The following is a 16,472-nucleotide window of genomic DNA, read 5'->3' on the forward strand; positions in this document are numbered from 1 at the left end:
GAATCATGAGCTCAAAGGAACTGCACAAGGAGCTCAGAGACAAAATTGTGGCAAGGCACAGATCTAGCCAAGGTTACAAAAGAATTTCTGCATTACTCAAGGTTTCTAGGACCACAGTGGCCTCCATAATCCTTAAATGGAAAAAGTTTGGGACCACTAGAAGTCTTCCTAGACCTAGCCGTCCAACTAAACTGAGCAATTGTGGGAGAAGAGCCTTGGTGAGAGAGGTAAAGAAGACCCCAAGATCAATGTGGCTGAGCTCCGAGATGCAGTAGGGAGATGGGAGAAAGATTCACAAAGTCAACTATCACTGCAGCCCTCCACCTGCCTTTATGGCAGAGTGGCCCAACGGAAGCCTCTCCTCAGTGGAAGACATATGTAAGCCCGCATTTAGTTTGCTCAAAAACACATGAAGGACTCCCAGACTATGAGAAATAAGATTCTCTGGTCTGATAAGATGAAGAGAGAACTTTTTGGTGATAATTCTAAGCGGTATGTGTGGAGAAAACCAGGCACTGCTCATCACCTGCCCAATACAATCCCAACAGTGAAACATGGTGGTGGCAGCATCATGCTATGGGGGTGTTTTTCAGCTGCAGGGACAGGACTACTGGTTGCAATTGAAGGAAACATGAATGCGGCCAAGTACAGAGATATCCTGGATGAAAACCTCTTCCAGAGTGCTCTGGACCTCAGACTTGTCTGAAGGTTCACCTTCCAACAAGACAATGACCCAAAGCACACAGCTAAAATAGCAAAGGAGTGGCTTCAGAACAACTTTGTGACCATTCTTGACTGGCCCAGCCAGAGCCCTGACCTAAACCCAACTGAGCATATCTGGAGAGACCTGAAAATGGCTGTCTACCAACGTTCACCATCCAACCTGACGGAACTGAAGAGGATCTGCAAGAAAGAATGGCAGAGGATCCCCAAACCAGGTGTGAAAAACTCTTGTTGCATCATTCCCAAGGAGACTCATGGCTGTACTAGCTCAAAAGGGTGCTTCTACTCAATACTGATCAAAGGGTCTGAATACTTATGACCATGTGATATTTCAGTCTTTCTTTTTTAATACATTTTCAAAAATTTCTACATTTCTGTTTTTTTTTCAGTCAAGATGGGGTGCAGAGTGTACTTTAATGAGAAAAAAATGAACTTTTTAGAATTTACCAAATGGCTGCAATGAAACAAAGAGTGAAAAATTTAAAGAGGTCTGAATACTTTCCGTACCCACTGTATATAACAATGAACTGGGTAGTTTGGTAAATGAATAAGATACTGCCTTTGTCTGTACATAGTGATTCAAATATATGCCAAGTACTGCTCATATAAGAGGGTGGTGGCCCACTCCTGCACAGGGGCCCACCGAAGAATTCTCCTCTTCTCCTGTGGGCCAGTACAAGCCTGTGCAGTGCTGCAGTTTGGTAGCCACAGACTTCCAATCTGTCTGCTGTTGGGCCTTGTTCCTGCAAATCCTTTTGCTCAACCTATGAAATATTCATATATCTCACAGTTGAGCAAAAAAGATTTGTAGGATTATGGCCTAGCAGCAAGGTCAGAAGTCTATGGCCTCCAGACTGCAGTGCTGCAAACCTTCTCCTCCCTGCCCGTTACCTGTGACTCTTCTGATTGATAAGCTCAGAGTGACGTCATGCGTGCGTCGCACCTCAATGATGGCGGTGCGCTGGGTCTACTAATCATAATAGGCTCCGGGGATGTGCACCTCTAATTGTTATCTCTGAGCTTTGGCCAAAGACCCTTGTCCCCGTTAACTAAATATGTACTGATAGAAAACATGTGGAATGAGGTTTTCTCTCTAAAGCAGTAAACTCCTTCAATCAAAGGTGACATAGTAACATAGTCTTCCTTCAACCTTAAAAAACTGAGTCCATCTAGTTAAACCCATAGCCTAACATGTTGATCCAGAGGAAGGCAAAAAAAAACTATGTGGCAAACACTAAGCTCCACATTGGGGAAAAAAATTCCTTCCTGACTCCATACGACAATCAGACTAGTTCCCTGGATCAACGCCCTATCAAGGAATCTAGTATATAAAACCTGTAATGTTATACTTTTCAAGAAAGGCATCCATGCCCTTCTTAAATTTTAGTAGTGAATCACTCATTACAACATCATGCGGCAGAGAGTTCCATAGTCTCACTGCTCTTACAGTAAAGAATCCCCGTCTGTGATTATGATTAAACCTTCTTTCCTCCAGACGTAGAAGATGCCCCCTTGTCCCCGTCTCTGGCCTCAGAGTAAAAAGATCAGTAGACAGGTCTTTGTACTGTCCCCTCATATACTTGTACATAGTAATAAGATCACCCCTAAGCCTTCGCTTTTCCACAGTAAATAACCCCAAGTGTTATAACCTGTCTTGGTATTGCAGACCCCCCAGTCCTCTAATAACCTTGGTCGCTCTTCTCTGCACTCGCTCTAGTTCAGCTGTGTCTTTCTTATACACCGGAGTCCAAAACTGTACACAGTATTCTAAGTGTGGTCGCACTAGTGACTTGTATAGAGGTAAAATTATGTTCTCCTCATGAGCATCTATGCCTCTTTTAATGCATCCCATTATTTTATTTGCCTTTGCAGCAGCTGCCTGACACTGGCCACCAAACGTGAGCTTGTCGTCCACCAATACACCCAGGTCTTTTTCAGTTACAGTTTTGCCCAGTGATTTACAATTAAGCATATAATTATACATTTTATTTCCTCTGCCCAAGTGCATTACCTTACATTTATCCCCATTAAAGCTCATTTGCCATTTATCAGCCCAATCTTCTAGTTTACATAGATCCTCCTGTAATATAAAATTGTCCTCCTCTGTATTAATTACTCTGCAGAGTTTAGTGTAATCTGCAAATATTGAAATACTACTCTGTATGCCCCCTACAAGGTCATTAATAAATATGTTAAAAAGAAGGGGGCCCAATACTGACCCCTGTGGTACCCCACTGTTAACTGAGACCCAGTCTGAGTGTGTTCCATTAATAACCACCCTTTGTTTCCTATCACTGAGCCAATTATTAACCCACTTACATATATTTTCCCCTATCCCCATTGTTCTCATTTTATGTATCAACCTTTTGGAACCGTATCAAAAGCTTTTGAAAAAGTCCATATACACAACATCCACTGCATTTCCTTGGTCCAGTCCGGAACTTGCCTCCTCATAAAAGCTGATCGGATTAGTTTGACAGGAACGGTCCCTCGTAAACCCATGTTGATACTGGGTCATGAAGTTATTCTTCTTCAGATTCTCTAGTATAGCATCTTTTAGGAAACCCTCCAGGATTTTACCCACAGTAGAGGTTAAGCTTACTGGCCTATAATTTCCAAGTTTAGTTTGTGTCCCCTTTTTGAATATTGGCACCACATTTCCTATACGCCAGTCCTGTGGTACAGACCCTGTTATTATGGAATCTTTAATGATTAAAAATAATGGTCTATCTATGACGTTACTTAATTCCTGCAGTACTCGCGGGTGTATCCCATCCGGGCCCGGGGATTTGTCAACTTTAGTGATTTTTAGATGCCGCCGTACTTCCTGCTGGGTTAAGCAAGTGACATTTAATGGAGAATTTTTGTTATCACTGATCATGTTTTCTGTCATGTGATTTTCTTGTGTAAATACTGTTGAAAAAAAATCATTTAGCATATTGGCTTTTTCCTCATCCTCATCCACCATTTCACCCAGACTATTTTTAAGTGGGCCAATACTATAATTTTTTCATTTTTTACTATTTATGTAGTTATATTTTGTGATTATTTTTACTTTCTCTGGCAATGAGTCTCTCTGTCTCAATCTTTGCTGCCTTGATTTGGTTTTTACAGAATTTATTTAATTTTCTGTATTTATTTAATGCCTCATCACTACCTACTTGCTTTAGTTCTCTAAATGCTTTCTTTTTGTCACTTATTGCACCCCTTACAGCTCTATTTAGCCATAGTGGTTTCCTCCTATTTCTAGGATGTTTATTCCCATAGGGTATATATTGTGCACAGGTCCTGTTCAGGTTTCTAATAAATGTCTCCCATTTGCTTTGTGTAGTTTTCTGTCTCAGGATATCGTCCCAGTTTATTGCACTAAGATCATCTCTCAACCGTTGGAAATTTGCCTTCCTGAAGTTTAGTGTCCTTTTAACCCCTCTACTACACATCTTATTAAACGATACATGAAAACTTATTATTTTGTGATCACTATTAACCAAGTGACCCCCAACTCGTATATTTGATATGCGTACTGGCCTGTTGGTTAATATTAGGTCTAGCAGTGCCCCCCTTCTTGTTGGGTCCTGAACCAGTTGTGAAAGGTAATTGTCTCTCATAGTTGTCAAAAACCTATTACCTTTGCTGGAACTTCAGATTTCTGTTCCCCAATGTATTTCAGGGTAGTTAAAGTCCCCCACAATGATGACTTCTCCTTGAGTCAAATTGATTTTTGTATCACACTTTGTAATTTTTTTTTTTTTCTATTAATGCAATTGTTAGGACATTAAATGAATTTTCCATTACCAGACAACCTCAGCTTAATTGATGAAGAACCCCAACTGAAATGAAAACAGTATATACTCACCTTCCACGGCTGTGCAATTCCAGTGACATCAGGAAACAGTGGGAACAATAAAGGTGCAATATGGTGTTATCCAAATTACAGCGTTAGGGTGCTTTCGCACTGCACTATGACGTACGCTCAGGCGTATGAAGGGCCGCCATCAGGGCATTGCTGCCCTTACTGGCGTATGGGGTCCGGTGAGCAGAGGGGGCTTTCTGCTCACCTGGCTCCAGCAGCAGGATTCTGCAGGTTCACTTTAAATCTATTACCTTGCGGGAAGCTGCCCGCATGACAATAGTTAACAGCCGACGGCCAATCACAGGCCGGCGGCTGGCATTAGAGTACATGTCACTGGCGTATGATGTCACTGTCATGTGCCAGCGATCGTGCTTCGGGTGATGGGAGAGCCTGGCGCCGCTGGAGCCCTGCAAGGTAAGGATAAACTTTTTTTTTTTTACTTTTTTTTTTAAAGCTGTACCGTGGGGGCAGGATCTAAGCATGGGGCCCCTATGGAGGGAGAGACATCGGGACCTTATGGAGAGACACGGGGTCCTTATGGAGAGGCATGGGGGCCTTATGGAGAGACATGGGCGTCTTATGAAGACATGGAGGGCAAAATGGGAAACATGTAGGGCAGAATGGGAAATATGGAGGGCAGAATGGGAAACATGGAGGGCAGAATGGGAAACATGGAGGCAGAATGGGAGACATGGAGGCCGAATGGGAGACATTGGGGACAGGGTGGAAACATTGGGGGCAGGATGGAGACATTGGAGGCAGAATGGGGGTAGGATGAAGACAATGGGGGCAGGATGGAGACAATTGGGGCAGAATGGAGACAATGGGGGCAGGATGGAGACATTGAGGACAGGATGGAGACATTGGAGGCATGATGGAGACATTGGGGGCAGGATGGAGACATTGGGGGCAGAATGGAGACATTGGGGCAGAATGGAGACAAATGGAGATATGGAGGCAGGATGGAGAAACATTGGGGGCAGGATGGAGAGACATTGGGGGCAGGATGGAGAGACATTGGGGTCAGGATGGAGAGACAATGGGGTCAGGATGGAGACAATGTGGGCAGGATGGAGACAATGGGAGCAGGATGGAGACAATAGGGGCAGGATGGAGAGACATTGGGGGCAGGATGGAGAAATTGGGCAGATTGGGGCAGGATGGAGAGACATTGGGGTCAGAATAGAGACATTGGGGGCAGAATGGAGAGATATTGGGGGCAGAATGGGGAGACAATGGATGCAGGATGTAGAACATTATTACTGTAGGGGATAATTAAAGGATATTATTACTGCTGTGATGTATGTTATTTTTGAGGATACTGTTTTCAGTGAGGGGGGTCCTGTTACTGTGCAGGGTGACACTATGTCACTTTTTTTCTTCATCTGGTGTAGTCTAGAAGTTGGGGAAAATTGGGGAATGTGCTTTGTAAGCTGCTCTAGATAACTGTGTTATTTTATGCAGAGATGAGTCCTGGCTGGAAGAAGTGATGACAGTCTGCGCTGGATAAAAAGGAAAAGCGAAGATGGAGGACTTCAACTAGAGACGTCACCTGTGAGTCAGTGTGTTATCTGTACACTGACACTATACACTACATACTATATACAGGGCTCCTGTGCATAATGTCACTGGTAATCCCTGTATTACCTGTACACTGACACTATATACAGAGCTCCTGTGTATAATGTCACTGGTGATCCCTGTATTATCTGTACACTGACACTATACACTGTATACTATGTACAGAGCTACTGTGTATAATGGCACTTATGGTAATATTAGTATTCTGTTTTTTTATTCATGATCAGTATTGTAGTATTCGGTCACTATGTGGTGGTAATATGTGATCTAGTCACAGTGTGGCGGTATTTGTCCCTTGTATGTGGTATTATTCGGATACTATGTGGTGGTAATATGTGGTCTGGTCATGGTGTGACGGTATTTGTCCCTTGTATGAGGTATTATTTGGTCACTATGTGATGGTAATATAATAATAATAATCTTTTTATTTATATAGCGCCAACATATTCCGCAGCTCTACATTCCCTATCAGTATGTCTTTGGAGTGTGGTAGGAAACCAGAGAAACCAGAGGAAACCCGCGCAAACACGGAAAGAACATACAAACTCCTTGCAGATGTTGTCTGCCCCTAAGAAAACCCATTAAAACTATGGGTAGTGTGGTACTTTTTGGATATTTGTACAGACATAGGTTTAAATATACACTGCTCAAAAAAATAAAGGGAACATTGAAATAACACATCCTAGATCTGAATGAATGAAATATTCTCATTGAATACTTCGTTCTGTACAAAGTTGAATGTGCTGACAACAAAATCACACAAAAATCATCAATGGAAATCAAATTTATTAACCAATGGAGACCTGGATTTGGAGTCACCCCCAAAATTAAAGTGGAAAAACACACTACAGGCTGATCCAACTTTGATGTAATGTCCTTAAAACCAGTCAAAATGAGGCTCAGTATTGTGTGTGGCCTCCACGTGCCTGTATGACCTCCCTACAACGCCTGGGCATGCTCCTGATGAGGTTGCGGATGGTCTCCTGTGGGATCTCCTCCCAGACCTGGACTAAAACATCCGCCAACTCCTGGACAGTCTGTGGTGCAACGTGACGTTGGTGGATGGAGAGAGACATGATCTCCCAGATGTGCTCAATCGGATTCAGGTCTGGGGAACGGGCGGGCCAGTCCATAGCTTCAATGCCTTCATCTTGCAGGAACTGCTGACACACTCCAGCCACATGAGGTCTGGCATTGTCCTGCACTAGGAGGAACCCAGGGCCAACCGCACCAGCATATGGTCTCACAAGGGGTCTGAGGATCTCATCTCTGTACCTAATGGCAGTCAGGCTACCTCTGGCGAGCACATGGAGGGCTGTGCGGCCCTCCAAAGAAATGCCACCCCACACCATTACTGATCCACTGCCAAACCGGTCATGCTGAAGGATGTTGCAGGCAACAGATCGCTTCCCACGGCGTCTCCAGACTCTGTCACATCTGTCACATGTGCTCAGTGTGAACCTGCTTTCATCTGTGAAGAGCACAGGGCGCCAGTGGCAACTTTGCCAATCCTGGTGTTCTGTGGCAAATGCCAAGCGTCCTGCACGGTGTTGGGCTGTGAGCACAATCCCCATCTGTGGACATCGGGCCCTCATACCACCCTCATGAAGTCGGTTTCTAACCGTTTGTGCAGACACATGCACATTTGTGGCCTGCTGGAGGTCATTTTGCAGGGCTCTGGCAGTGCTCCTCCTGTTCCTCCTTGCACAAAGGCGGAGGTAGCGGTCCTGCTGCTGGGTTGCTGCCCTCCTACGGCCCCCCCCCATGTCTCCTGGTGTACTGGCCTGTCTCCTGGTAGCGCCTCCAGCCTCTGGACACTGCGCTGACAGACACAGAAAACCTTCTTGCCACAGCTCGCATTGATGTGTCATCCTGGATGAGCTGCACTACCTGAGCAACTTCTGTGGGTTGTAGAGTCCGTCTCATGCTACCATGAGTGTGAAAGCACAACCAACATTCAAAAGTGATCAAAACATCAGCCAGAAAGCATTGGTACTGAGATGTGGTCTGTGCTCCCCACCTGTAGAACCACTCCTTTATTGAGGGTGTCTTGATAATTGCCAATAATTTCCATCTATTGTCTATTCCATTTGCACAACAGCATGTGAAATTGATTGTCAATCAGTGTTGCTTCCTAAGTGGACAGTTTGATTTCACAGAAGTTTGATTTACTTGGAGTCATATTCTGTTGTTTAAGTGTTCCCTTTATTTTTTTTGAGCAGTGTATATATAATTATATCCATATATTTTTTCCGTAGCTATTACAACAGTAGGCTAACTACAAGGAAAACGGGAAAAAATTCCAAGTGCGGTGAAATTGCAAAAAAAGTTCCACAGTTATTTTTATTTTTACCACGTTCACTATATGGTATTATGATTCTCCAGGTCATTACGAGTGCATAGATGCCAAACATGTATAGGTTTTTTTTTATTTAAGTGGTGAAATAAAAATCCAAAGTTTCTTAAAAAAAAAAAAAAGTCGCCATTTTCCGAGACCCGTAGTGTCTCCATTTTTCAGGATCTGAGGCCGGATGAGGGCTTAATTTTTGCGCACCGAGCTGACGTTTTTATTGATACAATTTAGGGTAAAAAGATGTTTTGATCGCCCATTATTGCATTTTATCGCAATACTACGGCAACAAAAAAAACGTAATTCTGGCATTTTGATTCAATTAATTCTTTTTATAAATTGGTAGATTGGGCATTTTTGAATGTGGCGATACCTAATATGTGTATATTTGATTTTTTTATATTGTTTTATTTTAAATGGGGCGAAAGGGGGGTGATATAAACTTTTATATTTTAAACATTTTTTAAAAACTTTTTTTTTTACTTTTCACTTGCTTTAATAGTCTCCATGGGAGACTAAAAGCTGCGATCATCAGATCGCCAGTGTGTAGCAAAAATGCTCACTCGCTATAAGCCTCCCAGCAATGACAACTGCAGGGGTCTCTTGCAGACCCCAGGTTGTCATGCCAACCCATTGACGACTCGTGGTCATGTGAAAGGGGTGCCGATGGGAGGGACTTATGACGTCCTTCCGCCACGGCCATGTTAAATGCTGCTGTTAGAGATTGACAGCGGCATGTAACATGTTAACTGCCGTGGGTGCATCGCGATTCCACCCACGGCTGTTAGGGGCACATGACAGCTGATCAGATCAGCTGTCATGTCCTCGGAAAGATACAGGCTCATCGCCGGAGCCCGCGCCAAAGGGAGAGACACGACATGTGCCGTACATGTACGGCACACGTCGGAAAGGGGTTAAACTTCAGTTTCTGCAAAACGGATGCTGCAATTAGAACACTAAGGCCAGAGTCACACGAGCATATAACACGACCAAGTGCTATGTGATAAAACATCGCATAGCGCTCAGACCAATGTTATACTATGGGGCAGCTCAGATCTGCGATTATTTTCTCATGCTAATTCAGCATGAGAGAACATTCACAGCATGCTGCGATTGCATCCACAAATCACATCGCACACACCCATATAAGTCTATGGGTGTGTGTGAAACATTGCGCTGCACTCAGATATGATCCGAGTGCAGTGAGATTATTGCAGATGCTGGCAATAGAGGAGATGGAGAAATTACGTTCTCCGTCTCCTCCGCACCTGTACTGTGATTCTCTCATGCGAGATAATTGGAGCACTGACACTCAGCTCTCGCTCGCAGCAGAATTTAAACTGAGATATTCTCGCATCGGATGCTGTACGCTAATGTAACCCCGGCCTAAAGGTGCTATTTTTATAGAGGCCAGATCCCCTACAATGCTATGTGACTAGTCTATACTGTGAGTTTGGGCTGAAAGACTGCCTTTAAAGGGGTGGTTCAAAATACAAATTCATTTTAATTCTAAAGCTCTATCTATTTACTGCTATAATCTAATCTACTTTCCAATATATTTTAATTGAAAAGTCTCTACCCTTCCCTCAGTATTCAATCTATCGGGTCACTGCCACAGCCTCTGCCCCCTCCCTAAAATGAAGCATCAACACTCAACAGTGAACTTTGTTTCAGGAGTTAGGCTAGTCCCTGCACTATTGAGCATGTGTCGGTTGTCAATTCTGATGTATGCTCTGTAGATTCCTGACACTGCACAATACGCACAGTGCGCTACCTTGCTGGCTCTGATCAGACGTAACGAGCCAGCAACTGAGTGCACTGTCAGTGCTCAATATAAGAGGATCACCGGTGTACAGATACCATGGCCATCACTTGTAGGGGCGGTGCTGGTCTCAGCAAGCCGGGTATTCATCTTACAATGTGCTCTGGCAATGCGCTCTGTTGTTGGCTCGTTAATTCTGATCAGAGTCGGCGAGAGAGCGCACTGTCATTGTGCAGATTGCACTGAGACAAAAATCTACTGAATTATCAACTGCTGCATTCTAATAGAGCAGGGACTTGCCCAGTCCCTGAAACCAAAGTCACTGATGACGCTTCGTTTCAGGGAGGAGGAAGGGGCTGCGGCAGTGACCGCAGCCTCCGCTTCCTGATGACGCTGGGATTCGCAAACAAATCATCATCAAAATGGAAGCAGTAAAAAAAATAAATAAAGCAGTTAGTGTAGTGAGGGAAGGATAGGGACTTTTTAATTAAAGTATATTAGAAAATATATTTGATTATGGCATTAAATAGATAGTGATTTAGAATGGAAATTTATTTGTGATTCGGGCCACCCCTTCAGGTGATAAAATGTTGCTTTCTGCAAATATATTATTTGAAACTCCTGTGCCACAGGCTGCATTACCTTACGGTAACCACACAAATAAAGAAATAGCACAACCGTGCTGATGAAATAAACACACAGCATTGTCGTCTATGGAGGATGCACAGCGCAAGTGAATTCTTTTTCAAATGCTGTAATAGAGCGAGGATTCCTAAGGTTATGATAAGATGTTAGATCAATGCCAAAGCGGCAGAACAACAGCATCTCCAGCTCCCATGCAGTCCCCACAGCTCCACAGAGGATTTCAGCAGCTAAGGTGTCAGTAATTTTGCATTGACCTTTGTGGAAGATACATTGGATGCTACTGTTTGCTTTGCTTCTATGTTAATCAGAGAGAGAGAGAAGGAGAGAGTGTTTGCTTTCTCTCAGTGCTTCCCACACTGTGGAGGAGCTGAGGGTGGATGCTGCCATGGCTGCCGCAGGTTACCACAATGCACAACGCCTTCCCCCCCGTACGACAGCGACTTGCAGCAGAATGGTACATCCCAGAATAGAAACCAGGCAGATCTATCAGCTGCCGCCTGCCCCAGTCTCATTAGTTTTCCCAGCCTCTTTTTTTACATCTCACTTTCTTTTCCTTCGCTCCAAAGTGGATTTAAAAAAAAAAAAAGCGAAAGGAGGAAGAGTCCGATGAGCTCGCTCCTTGCTCAGCACACACGGTTTGGGCTTTGCTCCATCCTCCCAACTTTCCTACTCCTTGGTCCTTCTGACTCCTGCTGGTGATGGGTTCAAATTTTAACGATATTGTCAAACAGGGTTACGTCAGGATAAGAAGCAGGCGACTCGGGGTAAGTTACTTGCTCCTTATTAATTCTCTTTTTTTTTTTTTTTCTTTAATATATATATATTCCACGGTGCTGTACATAGGATTTATAAGTAATAATGAACTTTGTCTGTAAAGGGGCTAAATATCTAAAACAGGTATGGTAAGTCCCATTTTCTAAAATGCACTTAAGCCAAGTAAATCCATGAGAACAAGGGGAGAACATACAAACTCCATGCAGATGTTGCCTCCTGTGCATCATGCCTCCTTTTACCTGTCTACTGACTATCAATCTATTCTTCTGGATCCACACAATGCTTAAGAGTGATATATTGTATCTAATAAACAGGTGTTTACAGCTTGACTGCTACATTGTTGCCATAGCCAGGAGAAGGCAATGCACATGTAGGTAGAGCAAACAGCATTGTCTCATTCAGAAAATCAATCTCCCTACTTAAAAGGATTCTGCCTCCAGCTCTTCCCGAGATAACACAATAGGGCGCTGGGTACCCGGAGCCTCGGTGTAAGGAGCTGTGACATGTGAGTTTATGTCTATCGTTGCCGCTTTTTGCCATATTGTTGCTGAGGAGGGAGGGTCACACATCTTGATCATCAGGGAAGGTAGAGATTTATGAATGAAAGGCAGCTGTTACGCCTGTGCTGTTCTCCCACTGATCAGGACATGCTGGGAGTTGTGGTTTTGTAGCAGCCTAAGAGCCACAGGTTGGAAACCATTGCTTTAGGGAATGATCTGGTATAGGTGGAAAATGAATGAATTTTAGATACCGAATAGTGTATATACAGTAATAATAGTAACGATCATCACCATCATCACGATAATAACATGATGAAACCTTACATCACATACACGTTATGAGACAGCAATGATTTAGCATTTACAAAGAATTTTTGGTAGATCATTTTTTGTATTTTTTTATTAAATTAATTGGGGAAACTGTAAATTTTTCAAGGTTTGTTTTATCTGTAAATTTTTTATATTACAGTGTTTATTTGTAATATTCTAGAGTATTGTATGATGTCAATATATTAAGGCTATGTGCCCACGTTGCATTTATGAAGCAGAAAATTTCTGCTGCATAAATGCAAGTTCTCTCCCGGAAAAACGCATGCGGAATTCCGCACGCGTTTATCGCGCATTTTTCGCGCGTTTATCACGCGTTTTCCACATGCGGAATTGCCTTGCGTTTTTTATGCATTGGACAAAGGCAATTCCGCTTGCGGAAACGCAAAATTAAATGACATGCTGCGGATTTTTGAACGCGGCATAAACGCTGCGGAAAAATCCGCAGCATGTGCATAGAACTTGCGGAATCCCATTGGGGACCATGGGGTGCGGATATACATGCGTTTTTCAAGCGTTTACGCTGCGGAAATTCCGCAGCATATACGCTTGAAAAATGCTACGTGGGCACACAGCCTAAGTTACATTCTAGTATATTATATCTCAAATTATTATCATTAATAATACATACTACTAATAATACAAGTAATAATGTGTGATCATAATAATAATTTGGGATATAATATACTACAATGTAACTATGATATTATACAATATTTATTTATTTTACTCACTTATATAGCGCCATCAATTCCACAGCACTTTACGGACATTTTCAGCACTGTCCCCATTGGGGCTCACAATCTTTTTACCCTATCAGTATGTCTTTGTAGTGTGGGAGGAAACCGGAGAACCCTGAGGAAACCCACGCAAACACGGGGAGAACATACAAACTCCTTGCAGATGTTGTCATTCGTGGGATTTGAACCCAGGACCCCAGGGATGCAAGGCTATAGTGCTAACCACTGAGCCACCCTACTACCCAATATTCTATAATATTGCATTAATAATAATAATAATATCACACCTAGTATTATTAGCACAGATCATGGTTCCACCAAATTTTGCTGAGTCTGCCGATGATCTGTAGATAAATATCTCATGTCTATGGCCTTGTATAGGACAGTGATAATCGACTATCCACAGGCAAAGACAGGGTTAAGGGGGAACGGGTTAATGAATAACTGAATAGTAATTGTAGCAGAATTACTAAACTTCTTTTAATTTCATAAGTAGCAGAGATGAGTTTCTCCTTTGGTTCAGTTTATAGTGAAATCACAATGTGATATTTTGATATTACATAGGACTGCAGGTAAATTCATCCCAAAGCAAAACAATTACAAATTCAACTTAGCTTCATGTGTATAACCTGAGGGGGTCGGACACCAATGACAAAAAATGGATACGTCTCTCTTAAATCAGATATTTTGGAGTTAGAAAAAGTAGTTCCAAGAACTTACACTGTAATATTCAAGTCATTTGGAAATACAATGACAATGTAGTAATTTGACGAATTGAGAAATCCTGATTGATTCATTACTGTAGATCCCGCCCCATACCCCAAAGATTGCTGTCGACCGAACAATCGTTCAGTCAATCGTTCAGCTATCGACTCTGTCTCCTGACTCCCCCATACACAGGAAAACTCAGTTCTTTTGTTCTCTATGGGCGAGCGGTTGGCTGACTATCTCCTGAAGAACAAAAGGATCGGCCATTGGAAACCCAACAGGCAGTGTCCTTCTCTCTCCCGCGTCATCATCTATCGGAGGAGAGTCGGGGGGCCCACTTACAAATTAGACTGTCCATCGATTCTGTCGATATCAGTGTGTTTGGCCAATATTAATCTAATGTATGGGGGTACCTTAATTTGGTCCGTGACTATGAGATGACAAATGCATTGAAGCTGATCAATTGGTCAAGAACATGACACTCTTAAAGGGGAGTTCCACTTTAAGCAGATCAGAGGGCTGAACTCAGGAGAGAGCACTTGATTAGACACCTGAAGTCCTTTAGCTTCCAAGGGTTTGTGTCTATTTCTAAGCCCCGCGGACCCCTGATATTGTGAATCAGCAGCACACTTGTTATCTTACAGTCCATCCTAAGACAAAGATGTGGAATTCCCCTTTAAATGAAAAAATGATTACAATTATTAGGAAAAAAATCATTGCAATTACTATTCTACTCTGGTATCCTTGTGATATCGCTAGTATCATGTGATGCTCCTGTGTCCATTCTCCACCTCCATAAATCATTATTGTTCCATGGGAAACCTAAAACTTTGCTACACAATAACCTTCCCATGTAACAATGTAACCCCCCCCCTTCCCGTTAACTCCTTTAGTCCCAGACTTGACAGTAGCCAGCACAAAGAAAAGAAGCCTGCGGGCTGAATAAATATTTCACATGGTAGACATGAGCGCATTATGTTTCTGAGGCTGCCTCCTGTGCTGGGAATCAGCTGAGGTTACGGTGTGAAGGCAGCAAAATCCTGGAGGACAGAAGAAAAATTGGGGAATATCTGATGAATTCTCTAAGACCAGAGATATTTATATGCTGACCATTGGAAGATACGATCCTGCCTGTTTTACTAAAGGCCCCCATACACTTAAGATTAAAGTCGGTTGAAGCCACCAATATCGACAAGTTTGGCCAATGGTCTTATGTGTATGGGGGCACCGGCCGACTGTCGGCCAAGCGAGCGCTCCTGTATATGGGAGAGACAGATGAGATGGCTGTCTTACGAACAATCAGCCAAACCATCGTTCAGCCAACAACCATGTAATGTGTACGACTGGCCTAAGATCTGCTGTTTATCTGACGTGTGTGACCGCCACACATCAGATTGACTAAGGATCCAATGAAGCTGGATCTGCCACAGATAAATATCTCATGTGTATGGCCATCGTTAGGTCAATAATAGTTGACAATCCGCATGCAGAGACAGCAAAGACAGAGGCAAAATGGCATTGTATAATGAATAATCCAGAGTTTCATATGAAGCAGAGCTGAGTTTTTCCTTTGGCTCAATTTACAATGATATGTGTGTTGTTACATAGGACTGCAGGTAGACTCATCTCAGATTTGAGATATTAAATTCAACGTTGCTACATCTCTGTGAGTAGGCAGGGCAGGTCACACATCAGAGGATCAGCACAATATTCTCTTAAGTGGTCACTGTTATTTCAACAAACTGTGTATAAATGAATAGTATAAACGATTGTGAAAAGCTTTATAATACATCTTATCAGAAAATTCTGCATCTTTCTCCACTTATGAGCCATATTTCTACTCCCCCGTCCCCTAAACTCATCTGTCGCTCTGAAAAAAACTGTTAAAAATCTGTCATGCTCAAGCCAAGACAGACTGCCAGCTCACTGAAGGATCAGGTGCTGGAATCACATCTACACTGCTCAGTACTACTGTATAATATCCTCCTTACTACTGCTGCTTCTGACTATGAAGTTGGTGAGCAGGAAACCTTTGTGTCTGTGTGTACTGTGTATGGGAGACATTATAGCAGCTAATCTTTACCCACCAGCTCAGAGATAACTGAAAATTACAGCCTAAACCATAATAGTCATGGCTATGTAACTCTCAGGTTGTAATCTCCCACAAGATCAGCACATTCCTCTCCTGAAATACAATTTACAATGTGCTTACATACACTATATACAAAGACACATATGCATGTTTTTCTCAATAGTTGACATGAAATCAAAATAAACCTTTCCCGTAATAGGTCAATTAAAATTACCATAATTATTAATATTTGCCAAATGCCAGAATGATGAGAGAGAGAATGTTTTATGGCATTTTTATTACTTACTGAAAAGTCAAAAGTTGGAAGCCTAAGAACACCATCCCAACTGTGAAACACGGGGGTGGCAGCATCATGTTGTGGGGTTGTTTTGCTGCAGGAGGGACTGGTGCACTTCACAAAATAGATGGCACCATGAG

General features: G+C 42.8%; 1 protein-coding gene across 3 annotated transcripts in view; it reads left to right on the forward strand.

Moving 5' to 3' along the window:
• Positions 1-11,359: 11,359 nt before the first annotated feature.
• The window catches only part of DOK5 (docking protein 5), a 122,488-nt gene continuing 117,375 nt past the window's right edge, over positions 11,360-16,472 (forward strand). Inside the window, exon 1 of one of the 3 annotated variants that reach the window (XM_073682761.1) lies at positions 11,360-11,678. In XM_073682761.1, the coding sequence (XP_073538862.1) occupies positions 11,613-11,678 (66 nt within the window). In that variant the 5' untranslated portion in view covers positions 11,360-11,612. The remainder of the gene's footprint in view (positions 11,679-16,472) is intronic. The other 2 variants (XM_073682759.1, XM_073682758.1) reach the window with 2 other exon arrangements.

Source organism: Phyllobates terribilis, unplaced genomic scaffold, assembly GCF_046119375.1.
Source record: "Phyllobates terribilis strain yellow unplaced genomic scaffold, ASM4611937v1 Scaffold_5__5_contigs__length_657084704, whole genome shotgun sequence".
NCBI lineage: Eukaryota > Metazoa > Chordata > Amphibia > Anura > Dendrobatidae > Phyllobates > Phyllobates terribilis.